Source organism: Pungitius pungitius, chromosome 3 (genome assembly GCF_949316345.1).
Source record: "Pungitius pungitius chromosome 3, fPunPun2.1, whole genome shotgun sequence".
NCBI classification, from domain to species: domain Eukaryota; kingdom Metazoa; phylum Chordata; class Actinopteri; order Perciformes; family Gasterosteidae; genus Pungitius; species Pungitius pungitius.
This window is the reverse complement of record NC_084902.1, coordinates 13,474,245-13,492,389: the sequence shown is the minus strand read 5'-3', so window position 1 is coordinate 13,492,389 and position 18,145 is coordinate 13,474,245. Positions and strand designations below refer to the sequence as shown.

The 18,145-nt window shown below is 44.1% G+C and overlaps 2 protein-coding genes across 8 annotated transcripts in view; both read right to left on the bottom strand.

Annotated features, from left to right (window-relative positions):
• Positions 1-491: 491 nt before the first annotated feature.
• Positions 492-13,398, bottom strand: brca2 (BRCA2 DNA repair associated). Its single transcript, XM_037469299.2, has 27 exons — positions 13,262-13,398; positions 12,882-12,985; positions 12,469-12,690; positions 12,196-12,259; positions 11,884-11,936; positions 11,766-11,794; positions 11,527-11,638; positions 11,380-11,435; positions 11,199-11,289; positions 10,441-11,100; positions 6,181-10,338; positions 5,871-5,969; positions 5,727-5,796; positions 5,143-5,642; positions 4,868-5,058; positions 4,598-4,785; positions 4,323-4,493; positions 3,788-4,160; positions 3,551-3,706; positions 3,323-3,470; positions 3,137-3,249; positions 2,852-3,050; positions 2,593-2,759; positions 2,343-2,481; positions 1,996-2,252; positions 1,530-1,673; positions 492-1,441 (listed from the first exon to the last, which is right to left on the bottom strand). Exons 2-27 carry the CDS (start codon positions 12,934-12,936, stop codon positions 1,040-1,042), a joined length of 8,817 nt encoding a protein of 2,938 aa, XP_037325196.2. The 5' UTR covers positions 12,937-12,985; positions 13,262-13,398; the 3' UTR covers positions 492-1,039.
• An 805-nt stretch (positions 13,399-14,203) lies between these two features.
• LOC119216416 (protein furry homolog) overlaps positions 14,204-18,145 on the bottom strand; it is a 40,715-nt gene continuing 36,773 nt past the window's right edge. For 5 of the 7 annotated variants that reach the window (XM_062561234.1, XM_062561235.1, XM_062561236.1 and 2 more), the window contains exons 56-62: positions 17,801-17,950; positions 17,617-17,715; positions 17,434-17,517; positions 16,375-16,392; positions 16,000-16,110; positions 15,708-15,913; positions 14,204-15,611 (exon numbers count right to left, since the gene is read on the bottom strand). In XM_062561234.1, coding sequence (XP_062417218.1) covers positions 15,353-15,611; positions 15,708-15,913; positions 16,000-16,110; positions 16,375-16,392; positions 17,434-17,517; positions 17,617-17,715; positions 17,801-17,950 — 927 coding nt within the window. In that variant the 3' untranslated portion in view covers positions 14,204-15,352. The remainder of the gene's footprint in view (positions 15,612-15,707; positions 15,914-15,999; positions 16,111-16,374; positions 16,393-17,433; positions 17,518-17,616; positions 17,716-17,800; positions 17,951-18,145) is intronic. The other 2 variants (XM_062561239.1, XM_037469269.2) reach the window with 1 other exon arrangement.

The window sequence follows — 18,145 nt, the reverse complement described above, 5'->3', positions numbered from 1 at the left end:
CGCCCCCAGCCGGACTGGAGTGGAACATAATAGGTCTAACATTTGATCGAAAATATACAATTCTGTGTAAAATATATACAAGATGTTGTTTTTCCTTTTAAAAAAAAGAAAACATATTACTGGAAGTGGGCATGGATATTATAAAAGTCAAATATATTGTATATATTGTATTGTACTGAAAGAGAGTAAAAGCCCCGTTATTATTGGACATGGCTACAATCCGAAGCCGAAGGTGTATTGGGTGCTCGCTCCTTTTGCTTGACGCACGCTCCTGATCTTGAATCTAGAATCGATTGCTCTACCTTAGTGTCCCGGATGTTGGTGTCTCACGGCTGAATTTTTGGGGCTGAAAATTGTAACAATGATTTTGTTTGAGGCTGAATATTTTAACAGTGATTTTTTTTTTAGGTTGAATTTTTTGCAGTATTTTAATGTTAAAACATTCAGATACATTATTTCAATGCATAAATATTCAGTGCTAGAAATTCAATCACCTTTTTATTTCAATCCCCGATGACACAGATTTACTTCCATAGAATTCATTTGATTGGTTAGTCGTGTATTGATTACATACAGCGTGTGTGGATACAACTCTATCCCTCTATTTAATCATACTAAATAATCACATTATGATCTTCAGACCTTTGTTTCTAGAACTTCTCTAACCAGACCGCTTTACATTTTAGTTGAATACCCCTCCAATAGTATAGGTAACAATCTTAGTTTGTTCAAAATTGCACTTTGCTGTTCAGAATACATAAAGTTTTAGAGTTCAGTAACTTACATTCTCTAAAGGTATCACTACCTGATCAGGCTTTTGTTATGTGTTCCCAGAGCACCAATAGGGGATCATATACATCAATTGCAGGAGTGCAAATCTAAATTGTGGTTCACTTTGATGAAATTTATTGTCGACTAGAAGAAAAGCATGAAATCAGTTTAAAGCAACAACAAGATTTTACCAACCTGAAGGGATTTTACCTCTTTAATTTGTCCAGTGGGAAAACAACAACCACAAAATATATTCCATATGCAGCCTTTACATTTGTTGATTTGTACAGTTCTTTAAAAGTTGAAGTTTATGTACCTGCAGTAAATCACCAACCCGCAATGCCTGAGTATCGATCATGGCCAGTTCCTCGTCTTTCACCCAGTCATCCTCCACCGGTGAATTGACAGCTTTCTGAGCTGAAGTCTGTACAGTTTTTAAAGTGCTTGGTGTCCCGGACCGCCGAGGGGGGTTGAATGTCTTATTTAAACACGGGGAAGCCACTGAGCCCAGATTGAGGAGCGGCGGAGACGGTATGTGAGACAGATAGTTCAAAGCTCTCCTCCTCTTCACGCTGCCGGCGTCTTTCTCTGTCGAACAGTTTGCTGCGGGAGGTTTCCTGCCTAAAGGTGTGAAGGAGCCGCGGCTTCTGACAAGCTGCTGAGAAGCGCCCTGCATAAGGAGGACACATTTTTTGTTTTCAATTAATGTGAAGTGGTCACGAGAGCAAATGAATTGAACAGGAAGTACGTGAACTCACACTTGCTGTTGTGTCTTGTATCATGGTCGTTGTAAATGCTGGGGTTCGTGTGTGCAAGGCCGGAGAAGAGAGGGGCCTCCGCCCGTCAGATTGCACTAAATGTGAAAGCGTCTCTTCAGCAATTAGAAAGAAGTTTTCCTGACTCTGAAAACATGAGACAAAAGTAAAAGTTATGTCATTTTACAATTTTATTGTATCCAAACCGAGGAGGTGGAGTAAATTAAGATGATAAAAAGTCAGCTGACACTCTTTTATAAAACAATCTACTTTAGATTATTTTATCTTTGAGACAGAAACATTAAAGTGCTATTCCCACCAGAGGTGGCATCCTTTCCTTGATGGAATTACAGCTGATGCAGTTTTTGACACAGTCATCTTAAGAACATGGCATCTTTAATTGACTGAAAATAGTCAAGACTGTTTATGAAGAATGCTGCTTTACAGGTTTGGGATTTTACTGCCGTACCTGACGTAGTTTTCTGTTTTGGCTGAGTGATTCCTGGAGATGACCTTCCTTGGGGTTTGCTGAGAAGATGGTCAGATCTCCGGCGTACACAACCGGAGTGGGCGATGCCGACTGGCCTCTCAGCTGCAGGTTGCTCAGAGACAACAGCACACGTGGTTTTACCAAATCCTCCAAGCCGGACTGAACAAAGCTGCTAAAACAGCGGACTTTGACAAAGTTGAGTTCCCCATCGGCCAGATAAAATGCAGGAGAGAAACCTGTGATTGAAAGCAGGAGCACTTACTTAAGAAACAATGTCCAGCGGTTATGGCAGAAACTGGGAAGAGGGGGGAAAAAAGTTAACCTACCCTGTCCATCCACTATTTGGATCACAAATCCTGTGAGATCTACTTCTCCACACAGCGACTGGAATTCTGGGTTTTGAAGGTCCACAAAGCAGGTTGAGACCCTCGGTTGAAAACGGGTTGCTGACCATTCTCGAGAAGCCTGGATGATGTAGAACAATTACATCATTTAAATTCCCATTTCCATCATCTGACTTCATAATTACTGTATCCACATGTACAGCGAGTCAGGGTGGCTGGTTTCTACATTTACCTGAAGTTCCTGAAACTGAGTTTTCTTTGTCCCAGTCAGCTGAACATTTGAGCTCCCGTTGTGTTTCTTTCCATCCGAAGTGGTGAGATTATAGACTTTGTATCGACGGCCTTCCTTCAGTAAAGCCTGGAGATCCGAGGAGGGTCGCCAAAGGCTCAACTGGTAAACTAAAAACAACAACAACGACAACGCTAAACCATGTATACTACATATAACCACAGTACATCTAAAACCAATTAACCAAAATAAAAAAACACACCACTGCCGCGTTGGTCCCTGGAGTCAGCGACACTGAGTCGCCACACAGGCGTGACCTCTCGCTTGGGACAGCTCCCGTCGCTGGCCTCTGCACTTTCAAGAGCTCGTTGGAAACGATCCTGCAGCTGCGCCTGCTTCTTCTCCATCACACAACGCCTGTACGTGTTCAGGGTCTCCAACTGCTGCTCACTCAGGTGAGCCTTGGACGGGGGAGTGGAATAGGTTAAAGAAGCACCGTTCACAGGGGAATTTAAGGGACTGATCTGTTGAGTGGATCTCTTCTCACCTCGAGGTGAGCTGGGTCTTCCCCCACAGCTTCACACAGCTCCTCTCCAGATTGAAGACCTGCAATAGCCTGACGACTGATCGCCCGCCTCCTGCGTTGAGGTTTGTCATCACCTGAAGGTGAAAGTTGCGTTAAAACTAATTCCTTTTCAACCCTCACCTAACAGGGTGAAATCACAAGTCCTACCTTTGTCCTCCTTTTCAAATTCATCTTGAATCTTTGCAAATAGGATCTCCATAGCTTTTTGCTTGAGGCCGTTGAATCGTCTCGCCTCTTTCTCTTCGGCGCGAACCGATCGGAAGACAATGCCTCCTTCTGGTTTCCTCTCCATCCACTGCGCGATGGGACAAGCACACAGTCAAAGAGGGATCTAGTTGAACCTGTAACAATATGTCAATACGGGCCTCATCTTACCTGGATGGGGTAGCTTCTCAGTACGATCATGTCCACACATCCCACTTGTCCTCCACTGCTGTACAAACAAGAGAGCGGAAGCAGGAAGGGCCTCGGATCCTTGTGGAACCCCAGTTTCGCGTCCCATCGAACAGGTCTGCTGCTATTGGCGCAGATCTGGACAAAATCAATAAACAATTTACACGATCGCCTCGTTGAAAGACACAAAGGGTTGTGCTCGGCTCGTCCTGAAAGTACCTTTAACATGAGAGCTTCAGGTGCCTCCAGAGGGGAGCAAGCTTCCTGAGATCCCACCAGCTGAGCCGCGTGGACGATCAGTTTGCCACCGACGGCGACTCGGCCGCTATGAAGCATGGCGGTCAGGGGTTCATCCAGCTGGGCTCTAACGGCATACCATCCGTCTGTCAGCCAGACCACTGCCGACGGATTGCCTACCCGGGAGTCGGCACCTCGTGGCGTCCTTGGGTCGTCGAAACTCCGTTTGTTGGGGGACTGACCTCTGGAGACGACCCCGCAGACACACAGGACCAGGGTTTTGGCGGCTGTGTCGTCCCTTTCCGTGATCCTCCTCAGAGCCGGCCGGCGGCTGTGGTCCACCTCAACATCGTACCTGACGAAAAAGGAATTGAGTCAAGATTACATGTATGTAAAATGTATGTACTAGAGATAATGGGTTTGATGAATATGTGTGTACGAACAAAAAAAGAAAACAAATTGTATACCATTGTGTGGATAGCTTGTTAAAATTAACTTCAGGAACACATGGACCTACCTGTACTTCAGCTGCAGGAGAACCTGCTCCGGGGTGAGACAGAGGCTGCCCATTGTTTCTGGAAAGGATCTTTCCATGGACGCCTGCTTCCACACCACCCATCGGTAGTGATTGTCCACCCAACCGTCACTGATCAGTTTGGGATCCACGCCCGGGGTGTCACATAGTGCTCTGTGGACAGCGTGATAAAGGATGATACTCCGTGCAATCCCACCTAAAAACTAGGCATGACATCACAGAGCCGGATTTAAAGGTCAACCAAAAGCCAACAATACCTATAAAACTCTTCTTTCCCCGCAGTCCCGTCTTTGCTGGGGATCAGCCATCCTCCGTCAGCGAGCTGAACACCACCTCCGTCTAGGAAAGCTTCCCGTTTGACGAACTGCCTCAAATCGAAGCGAAAAGATTCGGCGGTGTCACTGGAGATCTCACACACATGCGGATGAACTCCGTGTCTGTACAGCTGAGGAAGAAAGACGAGCTTTGTTAGTGACAGTCATCTCGTTACACAACAGAATCTGCCGACGTGGCGGCTCTGGCCTTGCCTGTTGCGGAGTGTATCGTGCAGGAGGCCTTCCGTGGACTGCAGCCTTTAACGGTATCCTTGTCACTCCGGAGGTTTTGGTGAGAAACAAACTTCCCGGCAAAGGTCGAATGGTCTGCCGCTTCTTTTTCCTGATCCTCATGTCTTGCATATCTCGCGCCAGCTCGACATTGGGAAGATTCTGAAATGTGTCTGCAGACCATTAAATGTCATTAGTTTACCTACTGTGTTCAGAGTTCTGTACAGTGCTGATTTGGTCCAAAATGTTTACTGCACCTTGGCATCTAGACAAGCCCTCCCCAAGTGACCTCTCTGCAGAAGTGCCCTCTGATCCACAGCCAACAGGGAGGTTTGGATTATTCATCTTTTTAATATTCTTATAGTCAGCCAAGGCCACGGTTTCACTGTCTTCTTTGCTTTTGTTACCGGCTGTTTCTGTAGAGCATTGGCTTTTTTTAGTAGGCGCTGTAAAAGTGTTGCTGTTGAAGGGTGTTACAAAAAGTTGATGGAGTTTATCCTCCTTCTCCTCCACCAGTGGTCTGAAGGAGCTCTCTTGGACAACAGCTCTCTGTTTTTTGAAAGGAGGAACGAATGCAGAAGGTGTTCTCGTGTTGTCCTTCAGCGTTGCGTTGTTGCCGATGTCCGTCTTTGCATTTGCGAGGAAAGGAGGAACAAACGCCGGCTTCTTGGAATGTGCTGATCTGCGGTCTCCCGGGGTCGAGCATTGCGTTGGGGTTGTATTTTGCAATCTGGTTTCCACATAGTTTTTCCCATTTCTGCAACGCAAAGGGCACACGTCAAAGAGCTGAAAACCATGCGAGCCGCTGGAAAACATGGCCAAGAAATCGCAGGCCACTTACGTGCCCGGCCTGGTGATGTTGGGGTGGAGAGAGACGTTGTACTTGAAAATCCTTCTGTCTTTAATTACACCTTCATTAGGAAACAGATCAGATCAGTGATGTCACCAAACAAATGTGCCTTTTTTACGTATTCATTAGACTTACCATTTGGACAACTTTTTTCTGGATGGAGTGTTGAACTTCTTGGACCATCAGCAGTTCTGTCAAATTCTTCCAGTAATCGTCTTTTCAGGGGAGGCTGACCTGGAAAAACAGGTGAGCTTGTTACAAAGAGCTCCGCATGATACGGCGAGTAACATGCAAGCCTCATCCCTCCTTTTAAAATGATGGTTGATTCGAAATGTCCACGAATGATCCCAGTGAAATTATTTTTTCCAGCAAATAATTCAGATCCAATACCATTTTGACAAAATCTGTGCGGTGTCATACCCCAAAAAGAATACTAAACACTTACCGGGCATCTCTGGTTCCTCTATTGATCTTTTCCCAGGCCTCCGTCGTTCCTCTGCAGGTCTGAAGCTGGATTTGGTGTTTTCTTGCAGTGGCACGTTTTCCAAAGTCATTGAGAGACTTTGGCCGAACAGACTTTCGTCCTCTAACAAAGCTTTGGTGCAGTCCAGGGCTTCCTGGGCGAACAGCTCCTGCTGCGTTTCAGTGCACCCACTTAACCCAACTGAAGACACCCGTGGCCTTTTCACCTGCGACCCCTCCCTGCTGCTTGCCGGTTTGATTTCGCAGTCCAACACATCCTCTGCAGCGGCGTCATGAAGCCTGCCCAATACTTGGGGGGTCATTTTACCTTCTCTGGCATTAAATGAATGTTCCTGCTCTTTGATAAAAATGCACCTAGGGATACTTTGTTTTGGAGGACTTTGGAGGTCACTGTCTTGCAAAGAGGATTCAGAGGCACTACACAGGGTCCTGGATGTGGGGGGATTAAAAGTTATTTCCACACCTTTCAGTTTGCATAGATCTGATTTAAGGGGATGTGGGCTTAATGAGTTTGAATTATGACATTCAACACCAGCAAAATCTGTCAATACTTTCATTGCTTCCAACGGGGATCTCTGTGACACGTGGACTTTAGCGCTGCTTTTATTTGTGAGAGCACAATGTGTTTGCTCAGTATTTTCGGCTAGCGTCTCGTCAGCGTTCTTTGCTTCCGAAGCCGCTGGGATCTCTGCAGTGGAACTGATGTCGCTGGAGAGAGCTTTGGCCTTCTGGAGCGCCTCAGAGGAAAACGCCACTTTCTTCCCGCTGGCTGCGAGAAACCCAGTATTCCCGGATGTCGGACCAGGAAGCGGCATCTTGGAATGGGTTGGCTTAACAAAGACTTTGTCCTCTACTTCAACACATTCACTTAACAGAGATTTGGCTTTCTTGAGGGCTGCAGATGAAATAGCTACCGCTTTGCCGCTGGCTGTCTGAAACCCCCCCTTCTGTTGTGGAGTAGTGTTTTCTAATTGTTTCAGTTGTTTGATAGTGTCCTCAAATGTAGCACTTTCATTCAAAAGAGACCTTGCTTTTGTCATCGCGTCATCAGACACGGAGACGTTTTTCCCGCTGGCTGTGCAGAATCCACCACCTTTGCTCAACTCCTTAATGCCCGAGGGACTCCCGTTCTTTGATGTTGTGCACACCAGTGGAGAAAGGCTCTTCACCCTCAAAGATGAGTTTCCATGTAGAGCAGCTGCGTTGGGAAACTCCAACGTATTCTTAAAAACACCCTTCTGGGTCTCTGCGTCGTCAGGATGCAGCATCTTTTCATGCTTTTCATCTAGTCCCGTGTTCACGTTTTCAAACTCTGCGTGTCCCCTTCCAAGATCTACAGAAATTCTGTTTATTTCCAACCTCGGATCTTCTTTACATTTTGTAGCGGCTTTATTTTCATTGCCATATCCGCCCAGCGGTGCCTTCCTTTTCTCTTGTTTTCCTGACAGGCGAACGTTACCATGCATCACGCCACAGTCCTTGAAGAAAGCATCCGCTTCTCGCATAGCGCTGGCGGAAATAGAACCATCATCGAATTCTGTCAAAAGGTGTTTTGCTTCCAACGGGGATCTCTGTGACACGTGGACTTTAGCGCTGCCTTTATTTGTGAGAGCACAATGTGTTTGCTCGGTATTTTCGGCTAGCGTCTCGTCAGCGTTCTTTGCTTCTGAAGCCGCTGGGATCTCTGCAGTGGAACTGATGTCGCTGGAGAGAGCTTTGGCCTTCTGGAGCGCCTCAGAGGAAAACGCCACTTTCTTCCCGCTGGCTGCGAGAAACCCAGTATTCCCGGATGTCGGACCAGGAAGCGTCTTACAATGGGTTGGCTTAACAAAGACTTTGTCCTCTACTTCAACACATTCACTTAACAGAGATTTGGCTTTCTTGAGGGCTGCAGATGAAATAGCTACCGCTTTGCCGCTGGCTGTCTGAAACCCCCCACTTATGGGCGATGGAACTTGAAGTTGACGGCAGGTTTTTCCTCGGAGAGAGGACGCGTTTGTTAAAGCCGGTGTCTCAGTAAAACCTAAATTGTCAATCTCCTCGTTATGTTGGACGACCAATGAATGGCTCGCAGCTGGTCCAGCATTCACGTTTTCCAACTCACTAATTGGCTCTTTGTTGACTTTCATCCCTTGAACTTCCCCTTTTGGAGGGGTTTCCTCATGAGGGACAGGCGCGGACAAGCCTTCGGTGCTCTTCGTGCGGTTGACTGACGTGCCGGCGTTACCGTCGGTAGCATCGCAGTCTCTGCCGAGCGCGTCCTCCTCTCGCTTTGCCTCTGCTGAAAGGGAAGTCTCTGTGGTTGTGTCCATCTTGCTGTTCGCCAAAGGATTTGCAGAATCGTCATCTCCAATGCCTGTGACTTGTCCCTCTGAACACACAGAGTCCTCCGTGTTGGAAAGAGAGCCCCTTACCCTCCCCTCAGTGCCGTGACCACGATCCGTGAACGTAGAACCGCCCTCTGTACGATGCAGAAGGTTACCAGTGGGTTCATGCACGCTGCTTTTCGCACCGGTTTCGCTGCTTAGCTTGTCCTGGGACGTTTCACTCGTCACAGGATGCCCCTCAAAATCGGCAAACAGAGCTCTAGCTCTCGCCAGAGACGCTTTAGAAAGTCTCAAAACATTTCCCCCCGCCGTCTTAAATCCCGCACCAGGCATTAAAGGATTCTCGTTCTGCAGCTTGCTCCTTTCACCGGCTCCGTCAAGATGTTTGGGTTCAGCTGACATAACCTTACAGCTGCCTGCGGAGAAGTGCGTTGAAGAGGTAGACCCCTCCCCAGGAGAGAGATTTCTTCCGTTTTTCATTGGGTTTGACTGCAACAAACCTGTGGAATTACTTGTGACCTCAGATGTCTCACGGCTAGTTTTACCATCTGAAATGGAGCTTATTTCGTCAGGTACCACGGTCACTGCCGGGTGCTTTTCAACTTCTGAATTAAAACTGTCATCAAAGTCTATACCAGAGAGAAAGTCTGGGTCAAGCTCGTTGTCAACTTCTAGTGGAGAGGTGGCGTTGGCGTGGCAGCTTATTTTTGGCTTTTCAGTTTTAAACGGTGTGAATTCAAACTGGGTGTCTGCTTGTTCCAGGAGAATACACAGCGCCGTCACGTCAGCTTTCTGGGAAGCGGTTAACTGGCACCCGGTATTCTTATTTGCTTCATCCGAAGAAAGTGGCTGATTCGACTTAGTCGTTGGATTTTTCACTGCCTCGGGTCTCACGCTCATTTCCTCCTTAGAGTCTCTGGCACACTTGATGGGCTGGTCCCCTGAAAGTCTTTCCCCTTCGGTCTCTTCAAAGAGACGTTTGGCTCTTTCCAGGTTGGATGAAGTGATGCGTATACTCTTATTTGAAGCGGTTTGGAATCCAGATGGATGGACGGAAAGAAGAGAAGCGGTTTCCTCTGGCAGGTGGCCATCGGCGTGACCGTTACGTGAGCTGCAATCATTGTTTTCAACAGCTTCTTTTGCAGTGCTGGGTCGTCGTGCTGATGTGCTCTCCATGTGCAGCTCCCTCTTCCTGCCAGGACCCGGGGACTGACTCTCCCTGATTGACCGCTTGGCATCGGTTTCCGCTGCTTGTAAAACACCATCAGAATGGACTTCTCCGTTCGCTATCTTTCTGGATGCGACAGGAGGGGTCCTTTGTTCATCGGCCCACTGCAGACCACGGATCTCCGGGCTGGGAAGGGCGAATGATGGAGCACTCCCATGAGCGCCATCTGCAACAGCAGACTGGAATCCACTGTCACCTATTGTGCGGTCATTGATAGGGTTATTGTGATGAGTGTCACCGCCGCCGCCGAGGTCATGGCGAGGGTTTGCATGCATTGTTTTCTGCTTAGCTCGCTTCAGTGCAGACAGACAAGCAGATGGAGAGAAGCTGGTTCCAGGTGTATCCCCTTGTACCTTACTCAGTTGACAGTGGTCTGACATTTGGCTGAAATCTTGTACAAACTCTTTGCAGAGCTGTGACGTGTCAGGATCGTTGACTTTCGCTCGTACAGCAGAACGTGGAGTTGGGTCGACAAGACTTCCCTGTTTTGGCATCTGGTTCATCCCGATGCTGCGAAAGTGTGCTTCGTCTGGGGCTTTTGACCGCGTCACATTAACTTCTTGTCCTGAAAAAGCATGACGAAAATAATGACAACTTTGTAGAGAGGGTTTTGGTACATAATCTATTATAACATTGTTACACTTAACATGCACTACAACTGCCTTACCAGGATCTGGAGCTGCTGGGGATGGGTCCATCCTCTGACACCGCTTTTCTTTGCCTGGAACTTGCAGTTTGGGAGTCTCAACGGTGTACACGAATTTTCTCTTTTTCTTGGTAAATGCAGTATCTGTGTATTTCAAAGGTGTCCTCACTACAAGCTGGCCAGAGTCCGAGTCACGCTGAAGTTGTTCTGTTGAAACATTGTTTTCCACACAGTGGAAAGAAGTACACAGAGTACAAGGTGGGAGATCAGATAAACTCAACGGAGACCACTGTGTGATTCCACTATCCACAGTTTTCACCAGTGGGGGTGAGGGGGGTCTATCAGGTTCCTTATCAGCGGTTCCCTGTTCACAGGTTGCAGCATTGCTTGTGGATGAGAAGTCCGAGGAGATGCAGCCATCGTCTATGGTTGGAGTGATATGCTTTCTTTTGATTTGTTCAGTTTTGACTTTCCTCAGTGCAGAGCTACTGTTGGTGAAAAATATAGAGAGAACATTTTCAGCTCCCTCAAGAACACTTGCAACTGTTTTGCGAATTTCTCCATCCTCGATGGCGTCTGGAAGTGTCTGTTTCCAACCCAGGTCACTCTGATTGGGTGAACCCGGGGGGTTCCCGGGGTCATGGGACTCTGGATTCTGATGCACCTCAGGGGAAATGTCACCTTTTGATTACAGACAAGCGATGAGAAAAAGTTTGAAATTATGCATCCAAAAGCCATTTTAAACATATGGAAGTTGTAAAGAAAAAAGTACACAGTACCTTGGGGGAAGGCGGTTACGTCATTGTTTTTGGGTGACACTCTTCCAACTCTGGACGCATTAGAAAGAGAGGGGAAAAGCTTCCGAACAAACTGAGAAAGAAAAAGACATTTTTGCCTCTTTTATATTCTTGCAGAATTGAAAATATGTCTCTTGCATGCCTGGGCTGACAAAGTACTCACAACAACATTTTTGTACTCCGGAGACCTCACTTGACAGGGACTCTCATTATTTTCAGCTATAAAATTAAGAAGAAACAATTATTCAACAATTCACATATATAAATATAGCCACAACAACAACAAAAATCTGTTGTGTCAATTGCTTACACAAAATGAGGGTTGATGGAATGGCTGTCGGGGTATTCAGAGAACTGGTCCATGATATGTCAGGATGGAGCTGTACTCCGAGACTTTCAGATATTTGCTTGTCATAGGTGACCTGTATCACACAAAAAACAAAGCGAGGAAACCACAGTGTTATCCATTAATGCATGTTCACACACCTAGATTTGCTGAAACACAAAATCACTTAACAATCTAAAATCTGTTAGATTGAATACACTTACTGGGGATTTTTGTGGGGTAAGAAGCAGATCTGTGCAGACAACAAAAGCAGATGAATTGACCACAGACGATTACATTTTTTTTATCAAGGTATAATTCAACATATGAAATACAGCTCACCAAAACGGTCCTGACTCTGAGGAAGGAAACCTCCATATTTAGCACCGCGAATCCTATGAAGACCACAATCAACATCACAAACTGCCAGTAACAGTGATAATACAAGTAATTAAGGCAAAATTACTGTCACGATATCTCCATAAACACTGATTCAACAATGCATGGGAATAGGTTTTAGTTGAATATTTTCTCAAAGAAAACACATTAAGAAAAGCTGTATTTATTCCTATTTGCATTAACTGAAAATCCCCTCGGAACGCCTAATGACATTGAATTAAGAAATATGTCAATTCTCAGTGTGGTTGTACTCACCCCACTGTTGACATCTTGAACAAATACGGACTTTGGGTTGTCGTCCATGGCAAAGCTTCTTTTTCTAGGTTGTACATCAGATACATTCATGATAAATGCAACATCGAGAAACTTTCTCAATGCAGACACAAGTAGAATTACGATTCACAACAATAGATTCACCATATCCTAAGCATTCATGCATATTATTGTTGTGTTTATAATGAGTGTGTGTAATAGAAATAATGAATAAATATGTACTTTCCCACTTTATGTAAAAGGGACCCTGCTCACCAGTGAATGACTGCTCATCCTCAGTTTCAGGTGACACAACTCGACTGTGTCTGAAAACCTTGGGGGTTGACAACAGCTGACTGTCAACTGCAGTTTTGTCAAAGGGTGTTTTAAAGTTTGCCTCTTGGTTCCCACACAGGTCATCTTGGTCAGAGACATTGTCCTCAGTGAACGCTTGAGACGTCAGTGTCTCAAACCAGTCGGGGTCCAAGGGTCCCAGCTCTGTGTCAGGAAATAAATTATGAAATAGAGAAGAGTAATGATTTGTCTGCTGTGATGGCACAAAAAGGCGCCTGGATATAAACACTGCATCTGGATCAGCTGTACAATGTAATATATTAAAACACTCATGCAACATGGACAATCTTTGTGTAGCTGTTGATGTTTATGTGACAAAAACGCGGACGTCGTACCTTTCCAGATCGCATCTTTATAAATATCGAACATGTTTTCAGAAGGTAAATCCATTCCAGGCAATTTACGTTAGATAACCCCTCGGTTGTGTCATGTGGCACTCCTTTCAAGACAAAGTGACACAAGTTAAAACATTCAAACAGTGTGGGCCAGGCCAGGCCAGCCTGGCATTAGCTAACATTAGCTGCCAACAAAGTTACGTTTGCTGACGTAGAAATCCAGAGCATGAGCAGATGTTGTCGTTGTTGCCAATGTCTATAATACGTTTAGCTAGCGCATCGTCGACGTTAAATTAAATCGACTGCTAATAGCACACGTTCACAAAAAGGAACCAGAAACCGATTTAACAACTTTTGAAGGGGACGTTACGCTAACTTACCATGGCGTCGTTGTGTGGACTTTCATGTCTCAATGTACGTTGACGACAATGCAAATAAACACATATCAAAGGATAAATGTCTTTTAATAAAAGTAAATCTGCTAGCTAGTTTGTCCTGCTTTGAAAACAAACGTCGCGCGCCGGACAACGGAAGTCTAAGTCTACCTTCAAAATAAGAGTCGTTTATATTTAACCATGGCGACTCAAGCCCAACTAATAACTCTCTCTCTCTCTCTCTCTCTTTCTCTCTTTCTCTCTCTCTCTCTCTCTCTCATATATATATCTAAAAGATAAAAGAACAACACTATTGTTTTAACTCAATGCTGCCTTTGCAGGCATGCCTTCCGACTGAGCCACAGGTCATGATCCTTTTGCCATGGACGTGTCTTCCTAACTTCTATTCCTCCTGTCCTGGGTATAAATGCTGCTGCTAGGGTATTATAAACGACCCTTTGAACAATATTGTAGCGATCGGAGCGGCGGATCGAGTTGGGCGGCGCTGGTGGGCGCATTGCATGATGGGACAATCCTTAGATGCATTTCTGTTATGTTGATGTTCTGGTGTTTAAGATTATGTGTGTTTTCTAGGGTCTGTTATGTTGTGCTCAAATGTTACTGTTTAATGTTTTAATTAAATGTTTGATGTTTTGTTACAGTTTAATGTGTAGGAGTGTGGGCACCATGACCCAACTTGGTATGGCTGTGGGTGAAGTTCTTAGTTCGACGCCTTAATAAGTGTCTATTTCCTGGGGTCGTGCGGTGTATGAAACACAGTAAGGGCAGCAAAATTAATACCAGTCTCCTGTCTCGTTCATCTGGCCAAGCTCGCCACAATATGAATGGTTTTATTATCTGGTCAAGTTTATGAAACAAAAACAAACAAAAACTTAACAATAACAACATCACGCCAATCACAATATAATAATCAAAACAAAACCACAATTAACAAATAGAAGTTTTATTTTTACTGTTACATAAGTGTACAGAACACCAGAGTACAGTATGTTGCAAAGGCAATCATATTTACAAGGCGAGAAGCTACACGCACAGGTCTTGTGGAATATATATATATTTATAAATAGCTCTTTCCCTTTACATGCAGCTCAAATTGTAAGTCCATAAAAATACAATCTTATGAGTCTGAGCAAAGCCCCCATGTACAACCATTCAGTTAAAATAGTTTCTGTATGTTTTCATAAACATTACTATTACACTTTATAGTTCATATAATTTGCAAGCTTGGCAGGGTTAAAAGATAAAGGTTTATTTATTATGAATCTAGTCTGATAAATGCATATTTTTCTATTGCAAATAATATTACATACTTTACCTAATAGCTAAAAGCTGAACAGTTAAAAGGTACAGTAAGATGTTTCATGTAACGGATAGCCCACCCAGCAGCATGTTGTGTAGGTTTGGGAGACGTTACAGTAGTTTTGCAGCATGTTAAAGTAGTTAAATGCAAATCATTTCTGTAAATCAGTATCCATAATTCCATCTGTGATGGTCTTCAGATTTGTATCCCACACTCGAGCACCCACACACACCACAAGCACACACACGCACAAAAAAAGACTCATTACTTTCACATGTACAAGTAATGAAGCGTTCCTTATTCTGTACTAATAATGTTTATGTTTTCCAATGCTATGATATTCAAATACATTCTTTCAGGATACAGTAAAATTCTTCCACTTTTGGGTAGGATTGCACATTTTCCCTTGACAATTAAAACAACATAATTGAAAGAGAATCACTTAGCTTTGGTATGTCATTTGTTAAATGTGAAAGTTGTTGACCTCAGTAGCTTTGTGACCATTTATATTATTAGTGCAATAAAACTTTCTCTGCAACAGCGAAGTCTCTCATCTTTCTAAAAACAAACTACAGTATTGCTGCACATCTGATGACCTGACGTGACATTCTGATGTGCTTTGAGCGGAAAGAGGAAACGGGGTTCGGTTATTTCTAGATGAGAGCAGAGCGCTTTTTAACCACTGAGACAATAGCAGCAGCCCCAAACAGGACGAGTGACTAGGCGTGGGGCAGGTTACTGTGCAGGAACGGGGAACAGGTGCCGCCAGCACCTCATCAAAGACTCGATCCTGAAACTCTGGAGTCTGGGAGGAAAGCTGCGATGGCTCGGTAGCTTTGGGCTCGGCGGATCATGTCCCGGATCTCTCTGTTAAGCTCCATCAGCTTGACAGATATTTCTGTCAGGTCCTGTTTTGAGCCCACCAGTGCAAAGGTTCCTGTCTGACCCAAGGTCTGATGTCTGAAGTAGATGTTGAGTAAAGTCTGGACCTCATCCTCAGAGTTGCTACCAAAGATGTCTTTCGGCCACATTGTTCTGCAATAAAAAACATAAATGTTATTTATTTATATTTTATATTTTTACAGCATAGATTCATAATTTCCACCAAAACAAGCCTTTTATTTTTCTCACCTGCACTCACGAATGTAGCGGATGGCCGTGTGAAACTCGTTGTTCTTCAGACACTCGAGGATGGCCTGCACGGCAGCCTCGGATGAGTCGAAGGTTGACTCAGCGCAGGAGCTTTCACGCACAGCAATCTCATCTGACGTCACAGAGGCCGCTGCTGCTCTCAGGTTGCTCTTTAACTTGTTTAGCTCCCTCGACATATTTGTCAGCTTATAATTAAGAGGTTCATATCATTAATGGATTAGAAGGTGCAGGTTTCAAAAACAGAAGTTAAGCAAATTGTCTGTGTACCTACCTCAGGGATAGAGCTTATTCCATGGACCTGTTCAATTAGCTTACAGTAGGACTGAAAAAGCAGCAACAGCTGAAAATGGAGTTTGTAGAATCTTTGACAGAGCTCCAGTTGCTGAAAGTAAGAGAAAGGTGTTTGTTGGAAAAAGACATGTTCATTGGGCAAGGTTTGTCTTTCTCAATCATGTATTGATAGTTTATTGGGGCTCAGCCTTTGGTAAATAACGCACTCACATTAAGCTACTGATGGACTACTTGTAAATAGAGGTCAGACCTGTTGCAGTTAGACTGAAACATTTAAAAGGATAACAGTGAGCTAGGACTATGCTTTTAAGAACAGATAAATACCATTTAAAACAAAGACGTCATTCAAACTTACAGCCAGAAATTCCATTTGCTACAAAGCAAGCATGTTACAGGACAGAGAAGAGACGGGGAAAACACATAATCAAGAGAAGGGCATGCAAGTCCTCATCATTTAGATTTGAAAGTGGTTCAAAAGAATTTGCACAGGTTTTTTTGGCATGCAAAGAAGAAAATGAGGGTTAGTGAATGTGCAAATGTGCAAATGAAAACTGTAAAGAGAGCTGGTGGTTGCCATGAATTAAAGGATCCCTGAGGAGTTTTTGACCTTCTGGCAGCACTAGCAAGGAGCTTTACTCAGAGGGTCCCAGTTGTATTCATCATATGCATTCCCATAAGGACATCCATTAAGTCCTTCTCATTAAGTCACATTATTCTACTGATCTAGAGGTAATTCACTAAGATATAATGCAATGCAGCAACAAAAATGTGAAATTCTTTGCATTCTTTGCAATGATTAACGAGGACCTTGGTGTACAATATATATATTATTGAATGTAATCATAGCTTTTATTTACAAGAAAGCTCCACAGGGCACCTTTTATTTTAAAAAAAAGAGTAAAATCAGCCAAGCAAACTAACAATTTTACCTATTAATTAGCACAAATGCACTCACTTTGGTGGGAATCTCTTAGCTATTATGTACAACATTTTAGAACCAAGACTTTCATTTAGCCCCTTCCTTGCCTGACTTTTAAAGTGAGTGTAATTGTTTACTGGTAAATCAAATGCAACCTCAGAGACCTTGCTCCTATGCCCAGCAGATCTAAAAATGATCACAAAGCAATGAGATAATCAATGTGACGTGCGGCAGCATAAGGCTGCAAAAACTTAAAATTGACATTGTGTGAAAAAAATAGGGGTAACACTCACAGAGCTAAAGTATCACACAGTGATCGTGATGCAGAGAATACAGTACGAGAGGTCAGTTGAAGTGAAATCTATTTTCATCATATTTATTATTTCATTGTTACAGAATCAACAGCTGTGTGTGTTTACACACTGGCTGGAGGCATTAAATAAAAGAACCACAGAGTTATAGCTCAAATTCCTAAAAAGTACAAAAATGTTTTACCTTGTCTTTGTGCTCCGCTGGTTGATTTGTAATCACACTGCCCTCAGCACTCCTGGGAAAGGTGGCCTTACAGTTGTTCAACCACTTTTGCAAACACAGTCAAAATAAATCCCAGGATTAAAAACTCAGTCACGTCATAGTGTTGACATTCAAACTGGATGTTGCAATATTGTATGTTCTTACAGTGAGAGCTGCCTCTTTTCTGTTGTTGTAAGTATCAAGATACTCTTGAAGTTCCAACACGCTGAATTTCATTTTTTCCAGGAAACCATAGGACATAATCTGTGAAAACAGAGTTTTGTTGTTCAATTTGTTCAACAATGCCACACTGATTCTGTGAAAAAAAATACACCTCCGGTTTACTCACAGTGTCTGCATCAATATATAGTGTTGGACACTCCGAGCATGAAGTCAGCATCTGAGAAGACCTCAAAAGCTTTGATCCTAATCCTCTCAGGCCATCGCCAAGGTAACTCACAGCATCACAAGTCAAGGAACTAAATTTGGTCTGTATATTCTGCAAAGCATGAAAAACAGTCTGGCTGTGACATTGTCAAAGCCACTCCTAGATCATATAACATTTGGTTAACATTTATCTGGAGGTGATAACGACAAAAGTATCTCAAGACGATTCAGATCTTTTGTTGAAAGGAAGCCTCTCTCTCCAAAGTTAATCAGTCAATCCTGTATCCCTTTCATTTGTTTGACCAGG

What these genes read in the sequence shown, in the direction of transcription:
- brca2 (XM_037469299.2), bottom strand. Translation starts at nt 12,936, where the DNA reads ATGGATTTACCTTCTGAAAACATGTTCGATATTTATAAAGATGCGATC. An exon ending in CGTAACCGCCTTCCCCCAAG is followed by an intron (nt 11,101 to 11,198) that starts GTACTGTGTACT and finishes TGTAATCAAAAG; the next exon opens with GTGACATTTCCCCTGAGGTG. An exon ending in CTGAAGCTCTCATGTTAAAG is followed by an intron (nt 3,707 to 3,787) that starts GTACTTTCAGGA and finishes GATTTTGTCCAG; the next exon opens with ATCTGCGCCAATAGCAGCAG.